Raw genomic sequence first — 25,993 nt, 5'->3', positions numbered from 1 at the left:
GATAATCATTATCCCAGAGTACTTAAGGAAGTGACCCTGGAAATAATAGATCCATTGGTGGTTATTTTCCAAAATTCTTTGGACTCTGGAATCGTTCCTCCAGATTGGTGGGTAGTTAATGTAAGCCCGCTATTCAAAAAGGGAGATAGAGAGAAAACAGGGAACTACAGACCAGCGAGCCGAACGTCGGTACTGGGGAAGTTGCTCGAGTCTATTATCAAGGATTTCATAACTCGGCATTTGGAAGGCAGTGGTATAATCAGACAAAGTCAGCATGGATTTACAAAAGGGAAATCATGCTTGACAAATCTATTGGAATTTTTTGAGGATGTGACTGGTAGAGTTGACCGAGGAGAACCAGTAGAGATGTGGTTTATTTAGACTTTCAGAAGGCTTTCGACAAGGTCTCTCATAACAGACTACTATGTGAAGTTAAAGCACATGGGATTGCAGGTAATGTCTTGAGATGGATAGAAAGCTGGTTAGCAGATTGGAAGCAAAGCCTTGGCATAAATTGGGTTTTTTTCTGATTGGCAGTCAGGGACTAGTGGGGTTCCGCAGGCATCTTTGCTAGGACCTCAACTGTTCACATCATATATTGATGATTTAGAAGAGGGAACTAAATGTAGTTTGCAGATGATACAAAGTTGTATGGGAGGGGGAGCTGTGAAGAAGATGCAGAGATGCTTCAGCATGATTTGGGCAGGCTGAGTGTGTGGGCATCTGCATGGCAGATGCGGTATAATGTGGATAAATGTGAGGTTATTCACTTTGGTAGCAAAAATAGGAAGACAGATTACTACTTGAATGGGTGTAAATTGAGAGAGGTAGCGTCCTTGTGCAGCAGTCACTGACCGTAAGTACGCAGGTACAGCAGGCAGTAAAAAAGGCAAATGGTATGTTGGCCTTCATATCGAGAGGATTTGAGTATAGGGATAGGGATGTTTTGCTGCAATTGTATAGGGCGTTGGTGAGGCTACATCTAGAGTACTGTGTGCAGTTTCCGTGTTCTTATTTGAGGAAGTATGTCCTTGCTATAGAGGGAGTACAGTGAAGGTCTACCAGGCTGTTTCCTGGAATGGCAGGTCTGTCATTGAGGAGAGACTAAGTCAGTTAGGATTATATTCACTGGAGTTTAGAAGAGTGAGAGGGGATCTCATAGAAACCAAGAAGGTAGATGAGGGCAGTGCAGTTGGGAAGCTTTTCCCCAGGTCGGTGGTGACGTTCACGAGGGGTCATAGGTTCAAGGTGAAGGGGGGGAGGTTTAACACAGATATCAGAAGGACATATTTTACACAGAGGGTGGTGGGGGCCTGGAATGCGCTGCCAGGCAAGGTGGTGGAGGCGGACACACTGGGAACGTTTAAGACTTATCTAGATAGCCACATGAACAGAGTGGGAATGGAGGGATACAAAAGAATGGTCTAGTTTGGACCAGGGAGCGGCGCGGGCTTGGAGGGCCAAAGGGCCTGTTCCTGTGCTGTATTGTTCTTTGTTCTTTGTTTGTATAACGTCAACTTTTTAAATCGGTGAAATGTTGGGTGGCATAAAGAAAGGCTGTATGTGGCAGAAAATAATTTAAATTCCCATCGATTTGTTCTAGACATGGCTGTTCAAATGCTCTGTTGATCAACCTTCCAGTCTTTGTAGATTTGAAATCACCCTGAATCATAGCTTGCTCTCGATCCCATTGTCCATGCACTCACTGAACTGCACTGGCATTGAACCAGCAAAGACTTGATTTTTAAAATGTCATGCTTGTTTTCAAAACCTTTTGTGGTATCAGTTGCTGAAAGTAAGCGCGCAGGTACAGCAGGCAGTAAAGAAGGCAAATGGTATGTTGGCCTTCATAGCGAGAGGATTTGAGTATGGGGAGGGGGATGTTTTGCTGCAATTGTATAGGACGTTTTGAGAAGGACGTTTTCTGGGAGCTTAATGCACATATTTAATGAATTGCATTTCCTTCTCCCATCCTGCTAAAGGTGTTAGATTGTTTTCTTCAGTGGATCCATTGGACACTGCTGCCCAAACTCATAATTTTCGTCCTGTTCTATAGTTTCAATATGGCCAGTTAGGCCAGTTGGCATAACATCTACAAAGGGGAAGATGTTATAGCAATGCACTTGGAAACATTCAAGGTAATCAGGCCAATTCAACATGGGTTTGTGAAAGGGAAATCATGTTTAACCAATTTATTGGAGATCTTTGAATAAGTAACAAGTGCTGTGGATAAAGGGAAACTGGTGGATGTACTGTACTTGGATTTGCAGAAGGCGTTTGGTAAGGTGCCACATTCAAGGTTATTATGAAGAATAAAAGCTTATAGTGTGGGTAGTAACATATGGCATGGATAGAACATTAGCTAACTAACAGGAAACAGTTGGCACAATTTTCTTTTGCTGGTTGGCAAGATGTAACGAATGTGCCACAAGGATCAGTGCTTGAGTCTCAACTTTTCAAAATTTATATAAATGACTTGGATGGAGGGACTAAAGGTATGGCTGCTAAATTTGCTGATGGCACAAATGCATGTTGGAAAATAAAATGTGAAGGGGACATAAGGAGGTTACGAAGGGAAATAGGTGGGTTAAATGATTGGGCAAAGATCTGGCAAATGGACTATAATGTGAGAAAATGTGAAATTGTCCATTTTGGCAGATAGAATACAAAAGAAGCATGTTTTCTAAATGGTGAGATATTGCAGAGCTCTGATATGCAGAGGGACCTGGGTGTCCAAATGCATGAATCACAAACAGTTAAGATGAAAGTACAGCAAGTAAGAAAGCAAATTGATATTATCATTTATTGCAAGGGGAATTTAATACAAAAGTAGGGAGGTTGTGCATCAGATGTACAGGTCACTGGTGAGACTACATCTGGAACAGGGTGCACATATTGGTCATCTTATTTAAGGGATTAGAAGCAGTTCACAGGTTTACTAAACTGTTACCAGGAATAGACAGGTCGTCTTAAGAGAAAATGTTGGGCATGCTTGGCTTGTAACTTCTGGGGTTCAGAAAAGTAAGAAGTGACTTGATTCAAACATATAAGAGTCTGTGGGGTCTTGATGCGATCAATGAGGAAAGAATATTTCCTCCTTTCAGAGAGTCTCGGACCAGGTGTCACTTTTTAAAAATGAGGAATTGTCCATTTAAGACTGAGATAAGGAGGTATTTTTCCTCTGAGGGTTGTGAGTCTTTGGAATCTCTTCCTCAAAAAGTGACGGAAGCAGAATATTTCAATATTTTTAAGGCAGGGTTAGTTAGATTCCTGATCAGCAAGGGGTGAAAGGTTATCGGGGGGGGGGGGGTAGTTGGGAATGTGGAGTTGAGATTGTAATTAGATCAGGCATTGAATGAGAGAGCAGGCTCGGGGGGCTGACTGGCCTACTCCTAATTTGTATGTTCATGTGTATGTTTCTCAGATGTTGTTAATTGTTGTTTTCTGCCTCCAAACGGCACTAGAATGAGGAGATCTGTTCATACCTTGAATTCTTTGCAAAGATGCAGTTAGAATTGCATTTGGGCCTGAGCTCTTTATTCCCTCCCTACCTTCAGATTTGAAAATACACTTAAAGAACAAAGAACAATACAGCACAGGAACAGGCCCTTCGGCCCTCCAAGCCCGCGCCGCTCCCTGGTCCAAACTAGACCATTCTTTTGTACCCCTCCATTCCCACTCCGTTCATATGGCTATCTAGATAAGTCTTAAACGTTCCCAGTGTGTCCGCCTCCACCACCTTGCCTGGCAGCGCATTCCAGGCCCCCACCACCCTCTGTGTAAAATACGTCCTTCTGATATCCGTGTTAAACCTTCCCCCCCCCCCCGCCGCCCCCCCCCCCCCCCCCCCCCCCCTCCTCCTCCTCCTCCTCCTCCTCCTCCTCCTCACCTTGAACCTATGACCCCTCATGAACGTCACCACCGACCTGGGAAAAAGCTTCCCACCATTCACCCTATCTATGCCTTTCATAATTTTATACACCTCTATTAGGTCACCCCTCATCCTCCGTCTTTCCAGTGAGAACAACCCCAGTTTACCCAATCTCTCCTCATAACTAAGCCCTTCCATACCAGGCAACATCCTGGTAAACCTCCTCTGCACTCTCTCTAAAGCCTCCACGTCCTTCTGGTAGTGTGGCAACCAGAACTGGGCGCAGTATTCCAAATGCGGCCGAACCAACGTTCTATACAACTGCAACATCAGACCCCAACTTTTATACTCTATGCCCCATCCTATAAAGGCAAGCATGCCATATGCCTTCTTCACTTCCTTCTCCACCTGAGAAGTCACCTTCAAGGATCTGTGAACTTGCACACCCAGGTCCCTCTGCGTATCTACACCCTTTATGGTTCTGCCATTTATCGTATAGCTCCCCCCTACGTTAGTTCTACCAAAATGCATCACTTCGCATTTATCTGGATTGAACTCCATCTGCCATTTCTTTGCCCAAATTTCCAGCCTATCTATATCCTTCTGTAGCCTCTGACAATGTTCCTCACTATCTGCAAGTCCAGCCATTTTCATGTCGTCCGCAAACTTACTGATCACCCCAGTTACACCTTCTTCCAGATCGTTTATATAAATCACAAACAGCAGAGGTCCCAAAACAGAGCCCTGCGGAACACCACTAGTCACAGGCCTCCAGCCGGAAAAAGACCCTTCCACTACCACCCTCTGTCTTCTGTGACCAAGCCAGTTCTCCACCCATCTAGCCACCTCCCCCTTTATTCCATGAGATCCAACCTTTTTCACCAACCTACCATGAGGGACTTGTCAAACGCTTTACTAAAGTCCATATAGACGACATCCACGGCCCTTCCCTCATCAATCATTCTAGTCACTTCTTCAAAAAACTCCACCAGGTTAGTGAGGCATGACCTCCCTCTCACAAAACCATGCTGACTATCGTTAATGAGTTTATTCCTTTCTAAATGCGCATACATCCTATCTCTTGTGCAATGTGGATTCAGAATAACCTATGGTGAGAATTCAATGTCCTCAATGATTACTTTATTCTGAGAAGACGACTTGGTTTCTTCAATATCACTTAACACTGCTTTTTGCGTTAATGCAAAGTAATCTTGGGTGCATATCAAGGCATATTAATACTGAGGGGGTAGAGGAACATATGGGATTTATGGGGAGCATGGGAAAGCGGGATTAGTGTCGAATTGCCTTAGCAAAAAGCCAATACAGATAGAATTTGTAATCCTCCCAAGTGATTTTGCAATGGTCTGGCGTGTTTTCCTCTGAGTTCTAACAGAAGCAAAAAATGTTTCTCCATTATTCTGATTATTTTTTACAATCACCCTGTCTAGACTTATTTTAACTTGTCCAATATATTTTTGTGAGGAAAAACTGCTTTCTACCCTCTCCAAAAGACAATTGCTCCTTTTATAAGTCTTCAGATATATCTTTCGGAGTGAAAATTGCTGAACTATTTCCATTAGAAGCCTTTGTAATTTTTCTTTCCTCATGTACAGATTTTCTTCTCAAAGTGATATGCAGCTCCATAACCTGTCAGGATCCATCCCTTTTTTTATGTGCTCCAGCTATTTGTGCCAACCTCTCGCCTTCTTCCTCTCTGTCTCTCTTTCTCTCAGTCACCCATTTAACCTTTGACTTTCTTTCTGTAAAATGAGCTTGGTAACATTGCTGTGTAGAAGGAGTCAATTTAGCCCATCGTGTCTGCACCAGGATGGCATCCTCTCTAAATATGCTAAAGCTTCATATCTTAAATCTTTTATAATGGGGTGATCTGAATCCACAAGACACTCTCCCACCTCTAACCTCAATTCTAGCAGTTTGATGAGGGCTGTCCATTCGTGATTGTGGTGCAGCTGTAGTTTGGTTAATTTATTTCTGATACTTCTGACCTTTATATAGAAGCATTCAATAAGATGTCTTGATAATTTGGTATAACTTTGCTGATTTATTGTTGGGGGTGAACTGAAGAAGTGAGTTGTATTTAACTGTCAGAAGTTGCATTGACTGTGATCGGACTTGGCCCATTACTTTGTGCTCTGGCCAGAACACTTAAAAAAAAACCTGATGTTACCAACATCTTGGCAGCAAAAGGCTTGGCACCAGCTTTGCTTGGTCATTGTTCTAAATTCAAACTCTCTTGTTTACTCCATTTTTAAAATCTCTACGTAGTAGTGGCTACTGCTTTGAACTCTTGGGTATAGTTGCTTCACGTTCTTTGGAAGTTTGGGGACAATACTTTGATATGGTACGGAGCTTGACACTCCCTGTATGATACGGTACATGTTCCCTATCCATTCGTACCACTCCATGTGTCTTGATTCTGAATCATGCTTTCCATAATGCATAACATTGAAACTGCCTCTGTCACATTTATAGTGCAAATACACACAAACTTTTATAGTGACAGAACCTTGTATTAACATGCCCACTTGTTTCCATCATGGTTTGTGAATGAACCAATCAAATCACTCAAAATGTTTTTTTTGTGGGTGGGGGGGAATCACTGGCATTTATCTTAGTGCATTTGCCAACTGCTAATGCCCAAAATTAAGTTTCAAACAAGATTTTTAAAAATCAAAAACTTGTATTTTACGCTTTGACTAAATTTACCAATTGAATATTCTTATGTTATTTAATGTTTTAAAGATTTAAAGCTTTAAAATTAAAGTTTATTTATTATTGTCACAGGTAGGCTTACATTAAAACTGCAATGAAATTACTGTGAAAATCCCCTAGTCACCACACTCCTGTTCGGGTACGCTGGGGGAGAATTTAGCATGGACGATACACCTAACCAGCACGTCTTTCAGACTGTGGGAGGAAACCGGAACACCTGGAGGAAACCCATGCAGACACAGGGAGAACATATAGACTCTGCACAGCCAGTGACCCAAGCCGGAAATTGAACCCGAGTCCCTGGTGCTGTGAGGCAGCAGGACTAGCCACTGTGCCGCCATGCTTCACAGAGGCGAAGTTTAAGCATTGCACAAACTCCAAACAATTCATCTACCCAATCCTTCAAACGTCACCTGCTCTGCCAGTAGCAAAGCCAGTAAGAGTTTTAACAACACCAGGTTAACAACACCAGGTGTCCACATCATCAGTAGCAAAGCCTACATTGGACTTAGCAGTCATTTCAGACCCTATTGAACTGGGTAGAAGCAATTCATCCTCGATTCCAAACTACTGCCTGAGAATCTAAGCATTCAACTGTTCTCTGTACGGCTTGTATATGTTGATTTGGTTTTTTAGAATTAAAATAAACCAAAATATATTGGCAACGTGAGTGCTTTCATATAGAGCGCCTAGTGTTTTATTATTTAATAATACTTTAAAACATTGTTTTATCTCTACAGACCAACTGTGCTGGAAGAAGTGAGGCAAATAGTAATCAAGAATGGCAGGCATCCTGTGATTGACATTCTTATGGGAGAACAGGAGCAGTATGTCCCAAATAGCACTGAACTGCATGTGAGTATTCAATAGAATCTTTCAATGCCCTGAGCTCTGACGAAGGGTCGTCCTGACTCGGAATTTTGGCTCTATTCTCTCTCCACAGACGCTGTCAGACCTGCCAAGATTTTCCAGCATTTTCTGTTTTTGTTTCAGTTTCCAGCACCCACAGTATTTTGCCCTTATCTTGGTGTTTAACACACTACCACTTCTCTCCCAGAAATGCCTACTGTGAAGAAGTACTGCTCTTCTTTCCAACAGAGTTTTCATTTGTCTCTTTCACCCTGCCACCTTCACAGCTCTGATGAAGGGTCACCCTGACTCAAAACGTTGGCTCTATTCTCTCTCCATAGATGCTGCCAGACCTGCTGAGATTTTCCAGCATTTTCTGGTTTTTTTCTTTCTGTGCACTACTGTGCAATTAAATTGCTGTGTGTGCTTGGTTGATTAGATGACCTTTGCTTTAATGATATGTTTCCTCTAGTATCATGTCGCAGAAAGTAAGGGCATTATAATATGTTTTCTCCAAGTTTTCTTTATAGATGTGAGGGGGTGGGGAAGGTACAGGGGAGTGCGTTCACTGATACATATTCATACTGATTTGTGACAACAGTAGGTGAAGGTAAACATATCTTAATGTGTGAAGTTAAGATATACATTGAAGTTTTTTTCTTAAATGCAACCAGATTTGCAATTTCTCATCACAACCTTTATCTTGTCTTTCTACTTTTCCCAGGCAATGCATTCCAGATTCTTACCACCCTCTGAGTGAAGGTAGTTGAGGCCAGAAACCTTACAACCTTTAAAAAATATTTGGATGAGCGCTTCAAAGATATGGGACAAGTGCAGGAAAATGGGATTGGCGCGCCTTTAGTGGTAGCTATTGTTGGTGCATACTCGATGGGCCAAAGGACCTTTTCTACGCTGTATTACGCCGTGACTTCTCTGCCCCTTCTTTTCACTTGTTTCTTCATTTTCTTTTTCTTTCCTTTGTGTGGTAGAGATGAGGCTGGCTGATGTGGCAGGTAAACGAGGCGCCGATATTACAGCTTCCATTTTGGATGGGTTTACAGACAAGGCTAAAAGGAGAACTATTGTGCATATTCAAAAATATGAAAGGTTTGATACAAGTAGGAAGGAACTGCTTGCAAAGGTTGCTGAAACAGTAAATTAGAAGTTACAAGATCATTGCCAAAAGAAAGAGTGGTGACGTTTGGAGAATTATTGTACATTTACAGTTGTTAAGAGGTAGTACGTGCCCACTTGAGACAGTGATGGCAGCAGAATTGCTGGATCCAGAGAACATATTTAACATCTGGAGCGTTTCACATCTATCGGTTCTACTTGCATCTTTTATTTATATCCATCGGGGTTTAAAAAAAATATGGATTTAATTTTTGTGGGAAGACCGATGGAAAATAATACCGTACGAATAAAATCAAGGTATTTCTTATGCCAAGTGCTGTTGATAGTTATCGAAATATCCAGAGAATATAGTCAGGAAAATCCTTAGTAGTAATAACTTCTCGACCCTTGTTAATTGTGACGCAAGTTTCATTTGAATGCCAGTACGCACAACTAAAAAACTGACAAAGTGTGGTTATTCAGAAACCTCACGTGCTTTGACCCTTGATTTGTGCTTGTGGAAATTTTCAGACACGTTTCAAACCTCAGTCACTTTATTGTTTTCTTTTTTTATCGAGCACAGGTCAGTAGGTGGGGTTGAGGTCAGTGAATACATTTGAGAGCAAAACAACTGAATGACTGGAAACATGAAGCCTACTCCTCCCTTCCTGATATGTTCATTGCCACTTCTTTAAAAATTGGCTTCAGCATACCATGCTGAAAATAGGTTGATAGCACAACACTTATGTCTGTATTTTCTATCAAATAAAATGGATGGTTATTTGAAACTGAAGCAGCAGAAAATGCTGAGAAATCTCAGCAGGTCTGACAGCATCTGTGGAGAGAGAATAGAGCTAACGTTTCAAGTCTAGATTTTTGACTTGATTTATTCTTGTCACATGTATTAGTATACAGTGAAAAGTATTGTTTCTTGCGCGCTATACAGACAAAGCATACCGTTCATAGACCCTTTGTCAGAGCTCTGATGGACAGTATTTTGTATGGGTTACAATGCTTGAGTTTGCCTGACTAACTTGCTGTGTTCCAATTCATTTTGAATAATGACTTAAATTGATTGTAGATTTGCTATGATGATGGCACTGTGAAAAAGGTTTTTCATTTTTCCTGTCTTCTGCCAGCCTGTCCGTGTATGTTCACCGTTCCGCTGTCATTTACATGAAATATGAAAAAGTACATGATCAAAATTGCATGATCCCATATTCAGCTATGAGCCCTCTTATTACCTTGACACCGAGTGCATTAAAATTTGACCAGCTCATTAGTATGCTTGCCTGTTCATATTTTGGATTCCAACTATAGATTTCTGAGCCTCTGGTACTGGTATTTCCCCAGGTGTGTAGGAGCGAAGGGAAATTTTCTTTGCTCTGATTTGGAAAGCTTCGCAATGACTAACTTGTTTAACCCCTGATTCATGCTTATGGCTATTAGCACAGCAGTAAATCTGGATCAATAATTAGAAAATACCAAAACTAAGGTAAAGTTCCTGAGCATGACTGTCTGAGCCATGCTTTGAGACTCCTGTCTCCTAAGCTGTCTGCTGATCATTAATTTTGATGGGTATTGTTTTTCAGGGTGATGGACAGAGAGTTATGGTAATTACGGGGCCCAACATGGGAGGAAAGAGTTCTTACATTAGACAAGTGGCACTGATCACTGTTATGGCACAGATTGGGTCCTATGTCCCTGCAGAAGAAGCTGTGATTGGCATTGTGGATAACATTTACACAAGGTATGACTTTAATTTCTCAAAACGAGCAAATGCCTCTCATGAGAATTCATCTCTGGTGTTTTCCCTAATCTCCCATGGCCATTAAAATGTTTTAAATTGCTTTTTGTGCTAAAACACTGCCAACATTTGATTTTGCTGTGTAGATATTTGAACTAAAATTACATTGTTTTGTAATAATGAAGTTTAACTTACGTACTTGGGGAAAAAAAGGAAATTATTAACTAAATTTGGGGATAAATTCCTCTCTATGTGCTATCATTAACATAATAGGATTGGTGGACACTTCTTGTGTGTGCTATTTTAACTAAGTCCTCTTTACTTTTCAAAATAAAGGAATTGAATTGTTATCTGGTGCACTAACAGTATAATCAGGATTCAGATTCAAATCCAGGCCAGACTGATCGTTGCTGGTGCATTCTTTCCTTTCTTTCCCCTGTCCTCCTTGCTGTATTTTTCTCCTCGGCTGTGAGCCCAGTGTGATTTTGAGGAAGCTTGGTCCAGTTGGGCGGCACGGTAGCACAGTGGTTAGCACTGCTGCTTCACAGCTCCAGGGACCTGGGTTCGATTCCCGGCTTGGGTCACTGTCTGTGTGGAGTTTGCACATTCTCCTCGTGTCTGCGTGGGTTTCCTCCGGGTGCTCCGGTTTCCTCCCACAGTCCAAAGATGTGCGGGTTAGGTTGATTGGCCATGCTAAAATTGCCCCTTAGTGTCCTGAGATTAGAGGGATTAGCGGGTAAATGTGTAAGGATATGGGGATAGGGCCTGGGTGGGATTGTGGTCGGTGCAGACTCGATGGGCCGAATGGCCTGTTTCTGCACTGCAGGGTTTCTATGGTTTCTATAGTTCTTAGAAGCTGTGGCGACAGAGCAAGAATCTGCCCTAATTTCTTTAGACCATAAAAGAATAAGCAGCCAGACTCTGTTCACTCTATTTGGCTGCGGACACTGGCCTGTTACTCGGTTTTAAATAATTATTGACAAGGACTATTGTAAAACCAGAAGGCTGCCTATATTGGCAAGTATGAGATGTGCCTGTCGTTATTTTGAAAGAGGATATACAAAGAGCTTGTGATGCTGCAGAAGCAACAGTCGGTAGCAAATAAATGTGCCAGAGATGTTCAGGCTGCCTGCTGAGAGAAGCCAATATATATGTTTCTAAAGGTGGGTGGGCTTGAAGACACAAGTTGTGAGCCTGCAGCAATATGCAGCTTAAAAACAGTTTAGAAACAATACCGGTACCTGGATATTTAAAAGTGTCCTCTGCTGACCCACCAATGTTTAGAAGTTACACTGTACAAAGTTTATTTATTAGTCACAAGTAGGCTTACATTCACACTGCAATGAAGTTACTGTGAAAATCCCCTCGTCGCCACATTCCAGCGCCTGTTCGGGTACACTGAGGAGAATTTAGCATGGCCAATTCACCTAACCTGCACATCTTTTGGACTGTGGGAGGAAACCGGAGCACCCGGAGGAGACAGCAGTGCTAACCACTGTGGCATCGTGTCACCCTATTGCCGTGTGAACTGTAATGCTGGTGAAGAGATTTCACCAGGGGGCACGGTGGGCACAGTGGTTAGCACTGCTGCCTCACAGATGCAGGGACCTGGGTTCGATTCCAGCTTGGGTCACTGTCTGTGTGGTGTCTGCACATTCTCTCTGTGTTTGTGTGGGTTTCCTCCGGGTGCTCCAGTTTCCTCCCACAGTCCAAAGATATGCAGGTTAGGCTGATTGGCCATGTTAAATTGCCCCTTGGTGTGCGGGATACATAGGTTAGAGGGATTAACGGGGTAAATATGTGCGGTTACGGGGATAGGGCCTGGGTGGGATTGTTGCCGGTGCAGTCTCGATCGGCCGAGTGGCCTCTTTCTGCACTGTAGGATTCTATGATCTTTGCCTTTATGTTGGGAATGATAGATCCCTTGTCTTGACTTCAGTCTATTTGTCTAGGAAAAAAAAACAGATTGCAGGTTTGAGTGTAGAATCCAACCTTTTAGTACTTAGAGTTTGCTAAAAGATTTGATACTTGATAATTTTGTGTGAATGTGGACAGGTATGGAAGCCATCCTGGTGATTAATACACAACTGCAACCTTGCAGACATTTTATTTCAGCAACACCGGACAAGGGAAGCAGTAGAATTAACTGTCTAAACATTGGAGCACCAATTTTGCGGAAGTTATGTGGCAATGAGCAGATCTGATTTTTGATTTGGCACGGAGTTTTAAAGGCAGGAGGTGGAAGAGAATTTTTCACAGTCTATTTGTACATTCTTGTGGGATTCAGTTCTCCCTTTTCAGTTCTTCATTTTCTGAACAAGTAATTGTTAGACCTAAATGTGAGATTCTAGTAATCGGGACAAATGCCTCTGTGCTTATATGACATACACCCATGTCAGGATAAAAGACAATGGGCGGCGTGCCCCAAGGCCAGAATATCCCGCCTGAGGTCACTGGACCTTTGCATGGTCCCTGTCCCGCCCGCTATGATTCCCATGGCGGGCAGGATGGGAAAATTCCACCCATTATCACAAAGAAAAACAAAGAAAAGTACAGCACAGGCCCTTCGGCCCTCCAAGCCTGTGTTGATCATGATGCCCTTATGAAAAAAACCTTCTGCATTTACTCAGTCCGATTCCCTCTATTCCCTCCCTATTCATGTCCCCATCCAGATGCCTTTTAAATGTTGTTAACATGCCTGGTTCCACCACCTCCACAGGCAGCGTGTTCCAGGCACCCACCACCCCCTGCGTGAAAACCTTACCCTGCACGTCTCCCTTAAACTTTCCCCCTCTCACCTTGAACCTGTGCCCCCTTGTACTTGACACTTCCACCCTTGGAAAAAGCTTCTGACTATCCATCCGGCCTATGCCTCTCATCATTTTGTAGACCACTATCAGGTCTCCCATCAGCCTCCTTCTTTCCAGTGAAAATAATCCTGGTTTATGCAACCTCTCCTCAGGGCCAACACCCGCGAGACCAGGAAACATCCTGGTGAACCTCCTTTGCATTCTCTCCAAAGCTTCCATGTCTTTCTGGTACTGTGGTGACCAGAACTGCACACAATATTCCAAATACTCCAAACAAGGGAACAAAGTTCAGGATTAATGATGAACTGCAGTATACTATAACCATCCTCTGAGTTTGAAAAGGCCAAAGCCATGACAGGATCGTCAAGCAACATCCAGAGTTTCGCTGAAGCCTTTGCAGCTCTGCGCTGTCGTTTTCCTGAAGCTCCAGTAGAGAAATGTAGTTACTGGCAGGTGGCGAAGACCTATTGTGTCCGGCCAACTTCAGCCCTTCTCAGTGAACACTGAGGGCAAGATAATGTAAGACCAGTGGTCGGAATCTTTGACTGGCTCCAGGCCTCGAAGACCAGATACAACGTGCTCGGCCAAACTCAAGATGACCAGCCTTAATACTGAGATTGTGAAAGCATGGCAGCCAGTTCAGTCGGGAATTCATCCCCAGCGCCCCTTGGGAGACTGGGCGCACAGATACTCCTCCTCTCCGACCAACCAGGATGTTTGCAGCAGGAATTTCCCAGGACTGAAGGTGAGCCCCCATTGAGGAAATTGCCTTTGTGACTGACGGGATTCTCTTCTCCGCTTCATCCACTCTCTTTAAGATAACTCGCAGTTCATCAATGTGAGCACCATCTGTGCTGGGGAGCCGAGATCGTCCTCCACAACTTCACTCACAATGGCAGCCAGCATCTCAGCCAGGGCAGCACGGTGGCACAGTGGTTAGCGCTGCTGCCTCACAGTTCCAGGGACCTGGGTTCAATTCCCGACCTCGGATCACTGTCTGTGCGGAGTTTGCACGTTCTCCCCGTGTCTGCATGTGTTTTCTCCGGATGCTCCGGTTTCCTCCCACAGTCCAAAGATGTGCGGGTTAGGTTGATTGGCCGTGCTAAATTGACCCTTAGTGTCCCGGGATGCGTAGGTTAGAGGGATTAGTGGGGTAACGGGGATAGGGCCTGGGTGGGATTGTTGTCGGTGCAGACTCAATGGCCTCTTTCTGCACTGTAGGGATTCTATGATTCTATTCTATGATTCTATCTCAATGCCAACAGTGTTGCTGAAGTGTAGGCACACTCACCGGCAAAACCGCCGCTGTGAACTGGGCCTCACCCTGGCTGTCTCCGACTGCCTCAATTAAACAAGGGTTTTCTTGATTTTACTCAGCTCCCTGTCACCAAACGTTAACCAGGATCTTCCAGCGCCAGACCTCAGATTATACACATCAGGGTCAAATTATGTCTTGTGCGTCAGGATCAAAAAAAAAATTAGAAGATGAGTAGCGCCCGAACTCCCGAAAACACAGCCCCTCCTGTCCTTACATCACATGACCCCCTAATCATTTTTGTGAATGCCACATTTTCAAATTTATTTTAAAGATTGCAATAATAGAGGAAATATAATGAACATTGTTATACAAATACAGCATAATCTGCATGAGTAATGGTAGATACCTTATCAAAGTCTAAACTGGTTTAATATCCTGGAGTGAACCATGTGTTCCATTGCTTCAGTTAAAATATCATAATTGCAGGAGGAGTCAGTATGATTGTTACACTGATGATTAATGTGTCATTGTTTGTACCCTCAGGCCTGTTCCCATTCATCACTAATAACAATCTTTTTAGTAACAGTAAAGAACTATTATATCTAACAAATCTGTCCCTTATTCATACATCATTTTTACTCCCCTGCTGTCTCACCTTAACTCTCAATCTTTCCTTTCTGTAGTAATAGAAACTATTGAGGAGTGAGGAGCAGGAGTAGGTCACTCGGTCCCTTGAGCCTGCTCCGCCATTCAATAAGGTCATGGTTGATCTGATTGTAACCTCCTGCCTACTCCCAATAACCTTTCACTCTCTGGTATATCAAGAATCTACCTACCTCTGCCTTAAAAATATTCAGTCGTCTTCCACTGCCTTTTGAGGAAGAGAGTTCCAAAGACACTTCCCAGAGGAAAAAGATTTGCCTCATTGCTGTTTAAAAATTAGAGGTCTCCCACTTAAGACAGTGGCCACTAATACTAGATCTCTACATCCTCCCATAAGACCTATTTATGCCTACCCTTTGTTTCCGTCCCCTACACCATGAGCTTTTAGTTTCTGCAATGCCCTTTGTTGTGGCACCTTATCAAATGCCTCCTGGGAATCTAGTGACACTGGTTCCACTTCATCCACAGCACATGTGACTCCCTCAAGGAACTCAGAGCTGACAAAGGGTCACCCAGACTCGGAATGTTGGCTCTATTCTCTTTCCACAGATGCTGTCAGACCTGCTGAGATTTTCCAGCATTTCCTGTTTTTGTTGGTGCGTTCACTACGAGCTAGCTACTGGAGGCTGAAAAAAGAACATAAGAACTAGGAGCAGGAGTAGGCCATCTAGCCCCTCAAGCCTGCTCCGCCATTCAGTAAGATCATGGCTGATCTGATAGTGGGTTCAGTTCCACTTACCCGCTCCCCATAACCCTTAATTCCTTTAGTGGTTAAAAATGTATCTATCTGTGACTTAAGCACATTTAACGAGGTAGCCTCCACTGCTTCATTGGGCAGAGAATTCCAAAGATTCACTACCCTCTGGGAGAAGACGTTCCTCCTCAACTCTGTTCTAAATTGACTCCCCCGTATTTTGAGGCTATGCCCCCTAGTTGTTGTTTCCATTGTAAGTGGAAATAACCTCGCTGCTTCTACCCTGTCTAGCCCCTTCATTATCTTATATGTCTCTATAAGATCTCCCCTCAACCTTCTAAACTCCAATGAGTACAGGCCCAATCTACTCAATCCCTCCTCATAAGCTAACCCCCTCATCTCCGGTATCAACCTGGTGAACCTTCTCTGTACCCCCTCCAAAGCTAATATATCCTTTCTTAAATAAGGGGACCAAAATTGTACACAGTACTCTAGGTGCGGCCTCACCAGTACCCTGTATAGTTGCAGCATGACCTCCCTGCTTTTATACTCCATCCCTCTCGCGATAAAGGCCAACATTCCATTTGCCTTCTTGATCACCTGCTGCACCTGCAAAAAGGAGCACGTCCGGGCCTTTTTCAACTAATTCCCTCTCTCATCAAACTCCCACTTCACACTCTGTTTATGCTCCTTGAAAAATAACTAATTTAATCTTTGGAAAAACCTGTTTAAGCTAGATAGCTGCTGCTGCTCTTAGAGAGCTTTATATCTCTGTTTTAAGGCTGGAATGAAACTTAACTTTTAATTTAAGTAGTAATTTTTACTTGATTGCTAAATTAAAGAAAAAAAACTAGACTTTGGATAGATATTAACCCTTAAAAGTTCTCACTCATCAGCTCATAGTGCAGACTAGAACAGCATTGTGGCAGGTCTCTCTTTGTGCATCTGATTGCCTCTTGAATTCATTCATACTGTTCATCTCCACAACCTTCCTTGAGGGCGGCACGGTAGTACAGTGGTTAGCATTGCTGCCTCACGGTGCCAGGGACCCGGGATCGATTCCTGTCTTGGGTCACTGTCTGTGTGGAGTCTGCACATTCTCCCCATGTCTGCGTGGGTTTCCTCCAGGTGCTCTGGTTAGACACCGCAAACTGCCGCATCTCCACATCATTCCTCCCATAGTCCAAAGATGTCTGGTTGGGTGGATTGGCCATGCTAAATTGCCCCTTAGCATCAGGGGGATTAGCTAGGGTAAATGCATGGGGATAGGGTCCAGGTGGGATTGTGGTCAATGCAGTCTCGAAGGGCCCATTAGCCTCCTTCTGCTCTGTAGGATTCTATGATGATCATGATTTTTTTCTTGGATAGATATACAAAGAACTTCCAGTTTTGCTTTGCAGTCAGCATGCTTCATTGCTGTTCCCTTTAACATGTACTCTTTTAGTTGATTGCTCCTGTATTAATTATGTTGCGCATATCTATAAGGACCTCCAACTCTTCATTCTTTGTAAATCAACTTATTCAAAACTCTGCTGTCTGTATCCAAGCTAGCAGCAGATCTGTTCACCTGTCACCTTTGTGCTTACTGGTCCAGCGACACCTCAACTTTAATATTCTCATCAATGTTTTCAAGCAGCATCCTTGAGAGAACGAGTTAACATTTCAGGGCAGTGACCTTTTGACGGAACTGAAGGTAGATAGAAATCTGAGTTTTTAAGCCAATAGAAGGAGGAAGAGGGCAGGAAGAGCAAGAGGAAAGGTGAGTGATAGGATGGAGAGCAGGAGAGATTAACTACTGAAAGATTTCATGATGCAAAATCCAAAGAGAGTGATAATAGATAAAGTAAAGAAGCAAAGATTGTGCCAAGGGAGGCAGAGGATATGATCTAAAGTTTTTTATTTATTTAAAGTTTATGTTTATTTATTAGTGTCACAAGTAGGCTTATTAACACTGCAATGAAGTCACTGTGAAAATCCCCTAGTTGCCACACTCCGGCGCCTGTTGGGGTACACTGAAAGAGAATCTAGCATGGCCAATGCACCTAATCAGCACGTCTTTTGGTCTGTAGGAGGAAACCTGAGCACCCGGAGGAAACACGGGGAGAATGTGCAAACTCTGCACAGACAGTGGCCCAAGCCAGGAATTGAACCAGGGTCCCTGGCGCTGTGAGGCAGCAGTGCTAACCAACTTGATATTGAATCCAAAAGGCTGTAGAGTGCCTATATGAAAGATGAGGTACTGTTACAGGAGCCTGGAGTGAAGGAAAGTGAGGTCAGATCTCACCAATGCCAATCTCACTGTTCCTGGTGAGACAAAGATTTGAGGGGGGGGGGGGGGGGGTGTGTGCAAATGCAAGAGTCAGGGGGTGCCTTCCAGCTGGGATGGCATTTGCTAAGGACAGATCCTCCTTGTACCACAATGTGTCTGATCAGGAGGGAAACGCCCCCTGCCCCAAGCTCAGAGGGAGGTTGCCAGGATATACTGCGCATGGTGGTGCAGTCTCTCTTCCCCATTCTCTTTTCATGTTTGGTATTTTACCAACAGTAGAAGGAAGAGACCTATAAATGGTGACTAATTGGTCACTCAGTGCCGGCACGGTAGCACAGTGGTTAGCACTGCTGCTTCACAGCTCCAGGGACCTGGGTTCGATTCCCGGCTCGGGTCACTGTCTATGTGGAGTTTGCACATTCCTCGTGTCTGAGTGGGTTTCCTCCGGGTGCTCCGGTTTCCTCCCACAGTCCAAAGATGTGCGGCTTAGGTTGATTGGCCATGCTGAAATTGCCCCTTAGTGTCCTGAAATGCATAGGTTAGAGGGATTAGCGGGTAAAATATGTCGGGATATGGGGGTAGGGCCTGGGTGGGATTGTGGTCGGTGCAGACTCGATGGGCCGAATGGCCTCTTTCTGTACTGTAGGGTTTCTATGATTTCTACTTAATTGGCCTAATGGTGGGTGGCTGGGTCACCTGCCCTGCTGTTGATAGAATGCCAGCGGTGGCAGGATGGTGATGGGCGTGGTAGACCCCCACACGCCAGCCCATCTGGCTTAAACTTCTGGCTCCTTTATAAACTATCAAACCTGGTTTCTGTGTCTTAGAATATCTCACAGCCTCTCTAATTTAAAATAGTTACTTATATCATTGGTTTTATGTTGTGTGAAAAGTGTGATGGTATAACAGGTTACTGGCTTCGCTTGCTGTAGGACCCAGTTCTAATTGATACAGCTGAAGTAACGTTGTGAAGGTGGCATAGGTGGCGCGGCGGTTAGTGCAGAAAGTAGTGGCCCCAAGCTCGCCCTGGGCTGTTGCTAATGACTCCAAGCCGCGCCTGAAATACCTTCTGGTAAAATGCTCAGGAGGAGCTGAGTCCATCCAACTCCAGGAGAAATCCCAATGGCTGCTGAAAGCTTCAAGGGCCTTGTGGCATCACTTAACGCTGGGCATTACAAACAAATAACTGTCAAGGGCGCCCTGAAGAACACACTTGTGGCCACAGAAATTGTCATGTGGTCCTACATTGGTGAGGTCACTGGCCGAAGAAGCCTGACTGGGTGTAATGTCTGAACTTTTCCCTGTGTTGGACCAGCATTCCATTGTAAATGAATAACATTTCCAATTAACTAAAACCATTATTAGGATTTAAAAACTAATAATGATCTCTCACTTATGGATGGGGCGACGTCCACCAGTTTGCCAGGAAGTAGCACAATTTCAGATCTATTCCCAGATGCAGCATGTTGAATAATAAGCACAATGAGCTTGTATCAGCTCTGACGAAGGGTCATCTAGACTCGAAAGGTTGGCTCTATTCTGTCCCCACAGATGCTGTGATGTGGAGATGCCGGTGTTGGACTGGGGTGGGCACAGTAAGAAGTCTCACAACACCAGGTTAAAGTCCAACAGGTTTATTTGGCAGCACTAGCTTTCGGAGCCTCAAGCTCCTTCTTCAGGTGCTTCTTTTGCCTCAAGCTCCTTCTTTTGCAACTTTGCCTGGGCTTGCAAAATCTCACTAACTGTCCTGGCTGGAGACAACACACATCTCTTTAACCTGTGCTTAACCCTCTCTCCACTCACATTGTCTATACCTTTAAGACTTGATTACCTATAAAGACTCGCATTCCAACCATTATCTTGTAAATTGAGTTTGTGTCTTTGTATGCCCTGTTGTGAACACAAGTCCTCACTCACCTGAAGAAGGAGCTTGAGGTTCCGAAAGCTAGTGCTGCCAAATAAACCTGTTGGACTTTAACCTGGTGTTGTGAGACTTCTTACTGTGCCCACAGATGCTGTCGGACCTGCTGAGATTTTCCAGCATTTTCTGTTTTTGTTTCAGATTCCAGCATCTGCAGTATTTTGTTTTTATTTTTGAACTTATATCCACGTAGACACTGCCAACAATGAATCACAGAAAACTGCAGAAAGTAAAAGCTGTTCCATTCACATGGCTCATCTCCAGCCCTGTGGAATAACTCTGCTTTGACAAACTCATCTTCAGGCTTTGTTTTCTGATTGCATTGCTGTGTAGATTAGATAAATTATTGAGCCTATCATAAGTTATTGACTCAGTCATAAAAAGCAATTATAAAATAATTCCTCCTCATTGCATGATCAATTTGCTGTAAGCTACAAACATTTCTCATGAATTTATATTTAATCAGTATCTGTCTTGTGATTAAATCTATGACAGTGATTAAATCTATGACAGTCATGCAGCGCTGTAACTATTGCGAAATCTGGGAAGGCGCTGGCCCCGTGGTGTTATCACTGGACTGTTAATCCAGAAACTCAGCTAATGATCTGGGGACCCGGGTTCGAATCCTGCCACGGCAGATGGTGGAATTTGAATTCAATAAAAGATATTTGGAATTAAGAATCTACTGATGACCATGAAACCATTGTTGATTGTCGGAAAAACACGTTTGGTTCACTAATGTCCTTTAGGGAAGGAAATCTGCCATCCTTACCTGGTCTGGCCTAGATGTGACTCCAGAGTCACAGCAATATAGAATTGTAGAATCCTGCAGTGCAGAAGAAGGCCATTTGGCCCATCAAGTCTGCACCGACCACAATCCTACCCAAGCCCCATCCCCATATCCTCATGCATCCATCCCTGTTAGTCCCCCTGACACTAAGGGGCAATGTAACATGGCCAATCCACCTAACCCGCACATCTTTGGACTGTGGGAGGAAACTGGGGGAAACCCACGCAGACACGGGGAGAATGTGCAAACTCCACATAGGCAGTGACCTAAGCCGGGAATTGAACCCGAGTCCCGGGTGCTGTGAGACAGCAGTGCTAACCACTGTGCCACCATGCCGCCCCTATGGTTGACTCTCAACTGCCCTCGGGCAACTAAGGATGGACAATAAATGCTGGCCAGCCAGTGACGCCCATGTCCAACAAACGAATAAAAAAAATACTGTTACAGTAAACCACACAGCAATTGTCGTAAAAATTGCACTTTTTACTTCTCACCCATAAAAGAATAGGTTTATAAGAGGAAAGGATGGATGTAACAATGAGCGTGAATAGATAGTTCAGGATGAGTGGAGTTTGGGTGGGGTGGCTGACTGAGTCACCCGGCTAAAGAATTGGTGCCTTTTTTCTCGATGATCCGCACATGGCCACTGTACCCTGTTTTGCTTCCTGTACATTGTAAAAAAAAAAGGCACTCTCGATATTTTACGGGACCTTCAGAAATGCAGGAGAGAAGGCCCCTGACCCATGACTAATGTGAGCAAGGACCAGGGTTTGAGATTGGAATGAGGAAGGAGCAAAGACTTTCTGGGCTATTGGGTTGATTTGTGAGGGAGTGAAGGATGGTTGGATGCAGGAACAGTTTAAGCAGGTTTATGTGGACGAAAGTGGACGTGTAATTGGAATACACATTGAGAGGAGCACATAATGTGCTTAGAAGGGAAAAACAAACATTTTACTAGCTCTTTGTATAGAAAATACAGAATGAAGGATAGAGAAAAGAATTAGATTCATTAAGCTTGCTCCATTGTTCAACAGTGTGATCCTATCAGCGGTTCAGCCAGGATATCTCTTGGAAGAGGCAAAAGCCATGGGGGAGAAAGAAAACAAGCCAAGTGATAAAATAAAACACTGATGTAGGCAAATTCCTCCCTGACTCGCTAAGGTAATCAAGCAAGCTCCCGAGACTGATTGCTCATGATTCATCACAATTACCTTGCATCTTGGCCCACAGTTAGGAATGCTTTCTTCATGCAGAAACTTACCAAGTTCTCTCTTCATGGTATTTTTCAGAATGTAATGACTGCAATGAGAAATGTTTTGGACATCTAGTCGAATTTCTTATCTATGTATTTTATTGGCATGGTTTCCAATTGGACTACACCTAATCACCTCATCATTTTTAAAGTGAATTTTCTCCTCTCTAAGGCTGGTTCTCCATTTTTTAAGTAATCCTAATTCTTGGATCTTGTCATGGTTGTTCTCCCCAGCACTCTATCAGGTACATCTTTAAAAAAATCAGTCATGCAAAATAGGAACCACAACTTGGTGCAGTGCACCAAATGAAGGCTCACTAGATTCTCATATAATATGAGCAGAGAGAGTTTCAATTGTAATTTGAGCCCTATTTGCTTTGGCTACAGATACCTCACATGTTTGCTGTTGCTTACTATCCCAATCACCTGACATTTTATACACCACCCGAAGGCACACTCAGCATGAGACTTTAAAATCCACCTCATAATATCTCATCAATGTCTCTATACTCTTTTGAGCACTGCAATAAACAGATGGACAAATTAACAAATTAAATTGAAGTGATAACCCCTTAAAGGGGCACAGTAACAGAAACAAAATTCCAGAGGAAGCTTATCTAATTAAATCAAAATGTTGTTTTGGGGGCAGATGTGTCTCTCTTTACAAGTGTTCTAATCATTTAATTAAAGAGTTATTTTACTTTCATCTATGTTTCTTAACATTATAACTAACATATCAATTAACACTGCTCTGTGGTGGTAATATGATTGGAGTTACCTAACACATTGGTTCTTGAACTTTTCACCCGTGAAACACTTAGGCAGGGCAAAAGACCATCTATCACGCCTGCCCCACTTGCTTTTGCTTGCAACCATAGAAGAAAAATCATTCGGATTAAAGAGAGCAATGGTGCTGCTTTTGATGAGACACCAATGAAGAATCTTGTGTCAAGCTCCACATTCGACCAATCTCTCCTCTGTTTTCAACCCCACGAGAATTGAAAGTGCGATCTCGCAGTTGCATGTTACATAGAAACTAGAAGCAGGAGTAGGCCATTTGGCTCTTCGAGCCTGCTCTGCCATTCATTTTGATCATGGCTGATAATCGTATTCAACATCCTGATCCCTCCCCCTTCCTCCCATATCCCTTGATTCCTTTAGCCCCAAGAGCTATATCTAATTTCTTCTTGAAATCAGACAATGCTTTAGCCTCAACTACACTTGATGGTAGTGAATTCCACACATTCACCACCCTCTGGGCGAAGAAATTTCTCCGCACCTTCGTTCTAAAAGGCTTACCCCTTATCCTCAAGCTATGACCCCCTAGTTCAGGATTCCCCCACCATTGGGAACATTCTTTCTGAATCTACCCTGTCTAACCCTGTTAGAATTATATAAGTTTCTATGAGATCCCCTCTTACTCTAATCCTAACCAACTTAGTCTTTCCTCATATGACAGACCTGCCATCCCGGGAATCAGGCTGGTAAACCTTCCCTCTATAGCAAGGACCTCCTTCCTCAGATACGGGCACCAAAACTGCACACAACGTAAATCTTGCCTGTACAACTGTTGTTATGTCAAATCGTGCAGGGCCCAGGGAGCCATTGTGTGAGTCTTGTGAGTCACGTGAGTCTTGGTTTGTTTTCCCATTTGGCCTCAGTTGTGGCTTTGCACATCAGTGACATGCATTTTGGACCAGCTCGCGGATCACACTAGTCTAACAGCAAGCGCATGACACTACTTGTTCATGTTAAATGATATTTTACACAGAATGGCCGCTTCTCTAACTGTAAATTGGACTGTATCAAAGAAATTCCAAAATATAAATAGACAGGGCCAAATCTCAAAGGCTTTGAAGCTGTTCAAGACAGTGCATCTCTAAAGTAGTCACCGGTAGAGTTCCAGCGGTGCGTTACAAAGGTGAAAGGCCATGAAGGAAATGTCAATGCAGAAATCATACTGATAATCATAGTATTGGCAATGAACAGTTTGAGTGAACAGCAGCTTTGGATTTCGGAAAGTGCAGTTGTGGGGATGCAATAAATAGGAGGATAAAATGAACATGAGCTAATTTCCAAGAAGGCAAATTAGGCTTGGGAATAAGAGACTGAAAAGCTGGCATTGATTTGCAGAATGATCAGATTGAGGTTTAAAGTTGTTTGAACAATTTATTTTTTTGTCTGGTCTATCCTCTCAAGATGTGGAGATGCTGGCGTTGGACTGGGGTAAACACAGTAAGAAGTCGCACAACACCAGTTTAAAGTCCAGCAGGTTTATTTGGTAGCAAAAGTGGCTTTTGCTACCAAGTAAACCTGTTGGACTTTAACCTGGCGTTGTGAGACTTTTTACTATCCTCTCAATTCAGTGGAGTTTTTTAACAAATGGCTTTTTAGTACTTGCGTCAAAGAGACGCATATTCCAAAGATTATGACAATATTTATTTGCAATCCAGTGATCACTGGGCTAAAGTTCAATGCCAGTCAGGAGTTTTGGACAGATTAGAGCAATGGCTGGAAGTTATTTGGCAAAAGCATCAAAATTGGAGTTGGCATGCCAGTATTGGTTTGGAATCTAAATATAGTTCTTCAGTTCACCAGGCTGGTGATCTTCCTGATGGTTGTCAGTTTTTAAATCCATAGATGCAAATGGAACGTCCATTTTGTTTCACTTGCTCTGATTCAGAAGTATCCCCACTGGTGGATAGAATTGAAAACAAAGGTATAAACGGAACTCATTGTGCATGTTTAAAATAAATATTGTGCAATTTTCAGTTGTGTTAAATGCATGGTGCACGATTCCAAATCTTGAGTTTGAAGTGTATTATTCAATACACACACACACACACACACACACACACACACACAGACAGACAGACACCTAGAGCTGTGAGGCAACTGTGCTAACCACTGCGCCACTGTGTTGTCCACTTTCAAGGAGCATTTCTACTTGATGTTTCTTTATTTTATATTTGACTAGTTGTCTCCCTTTGAACTGGCTCAGGTACACAAAGATAATTTGTTGGGAACTTAATTGAATTTATGGCACTGACTTGGCATTGATAAATAGATCTCAACAGATGGTGCTACTTTAAATATTTATGAGATTTGACAACAGGAAAGAAGTGATTTATCCAGCAAATATTGTTGTGCGTGTCTCAGTTTTGTTGGCTGTCGAAAAAAAGATCATAGAGGGACAGTTTATCAGGACTCCCAGCTGGCCCAATATTGGCTTTATCAATCACAATGATGGGCTGGCTAATAGATTGTCTCTCAGCCTTGCATTTATCAGTACTGTCTTTGTGGCAAAGAACTAAACAGTAATGTTGTGCAGTTGCAGATGATGTATGAATAGCAGTTTCTCCTGCAACATTGGACCTTAATGTGTGAAGGAATGAATGAAAAAGACACAAAAACTTTTAAAGCTTTCTTTCATGTGCACTGTGTGTGTGCAGAGGTAATGTGGCAGTAGCTTCAGGAGTGAGCTCTTTCTCTGTATACTGGCATCTTTCTGGACTTTGTTTCCTTTCACTGACCAACTTGCAACTAAAAACTATTTCCCTTTTATTTCATAGAGCTATTGGCTGTTCTTTGAACAGTGAAATGATGCTGGTAATATCAGTACAAACACCAAAGCTGGGCGATTTTAAAGCATAACTTTCATTTGAAAACTTTGAAAAGCCGCTGATAAAGCTTTTAACTTTATAGATCTGACTTTCTGTATCTCCTGGCATGGAATAATTTTAACATTCCCCAGTATTAACCACTATCACAGAAGAATCAAAATTACGTTTGAAACAGTGGACTTTGTTTTAGAATTTATAATTTTTCTGTATAACTAGTAAGAAATTTTTACTTTAAAAGCTTCTTTATTGTTCTGATAATTAAAGCCACACTAGCTATTGTTTGTACAAATGATGACAGTTGACATGGTAAGGTGGGGGCAAATATGTACCAATGGCCAGCTTTTAATATAAAAGCAACCTTTGAATATAGGCGCAGAATCTCTTTATCTCCATCTTCTAC

At 43.0% G+C, this 25,993-nt stretch overlaps 1 protein-coding gene across 1 annotated transcript in view; it reads left to right on the top strand.

The window, feature by feature from the left end:
* The window catches only part of msh3 (mutS homolog 3 (E. coli)), a 278,450-nt gene that overhangs the window by 148,561 nt on the left and 103,896 nt on the right, over positions 1–25,993 (top strand). Inside the window, exons 18-19 of the mRNA XM_078213881.1 lie at positions 7,345–7,459; positions 10,159–10,316. Of these exons, the coding sequence (XP_078070007.1) occupies positions 7,345–7,459; positions 10,159–10,316 (273 nt within the window). The remainder of the gene's footprint in view (positions 1–7,344; positions 7,460–10,158; positions 10,317–25,993) is intronic.

This window comes from Mustelus asterias, chromosome 6, assembly GCF_964213995.1.
Source record: "Mustelus asterias chromosome 6, sMusAst1.hap1.1, whole genome shotgun sequence".
NCBI classification, from domain to species: domain Eukaryota; kingdom Metazoa; phylum Chordata; class Chondrichthyes; order Carcharhiniformes; family Triakidae; genus Mustelus; species Mustelus asterias.
Note: the sequence above shows the minus strand (reverse complement) of the source record. Positions and strands in the feature narration are given on the sequence as shown.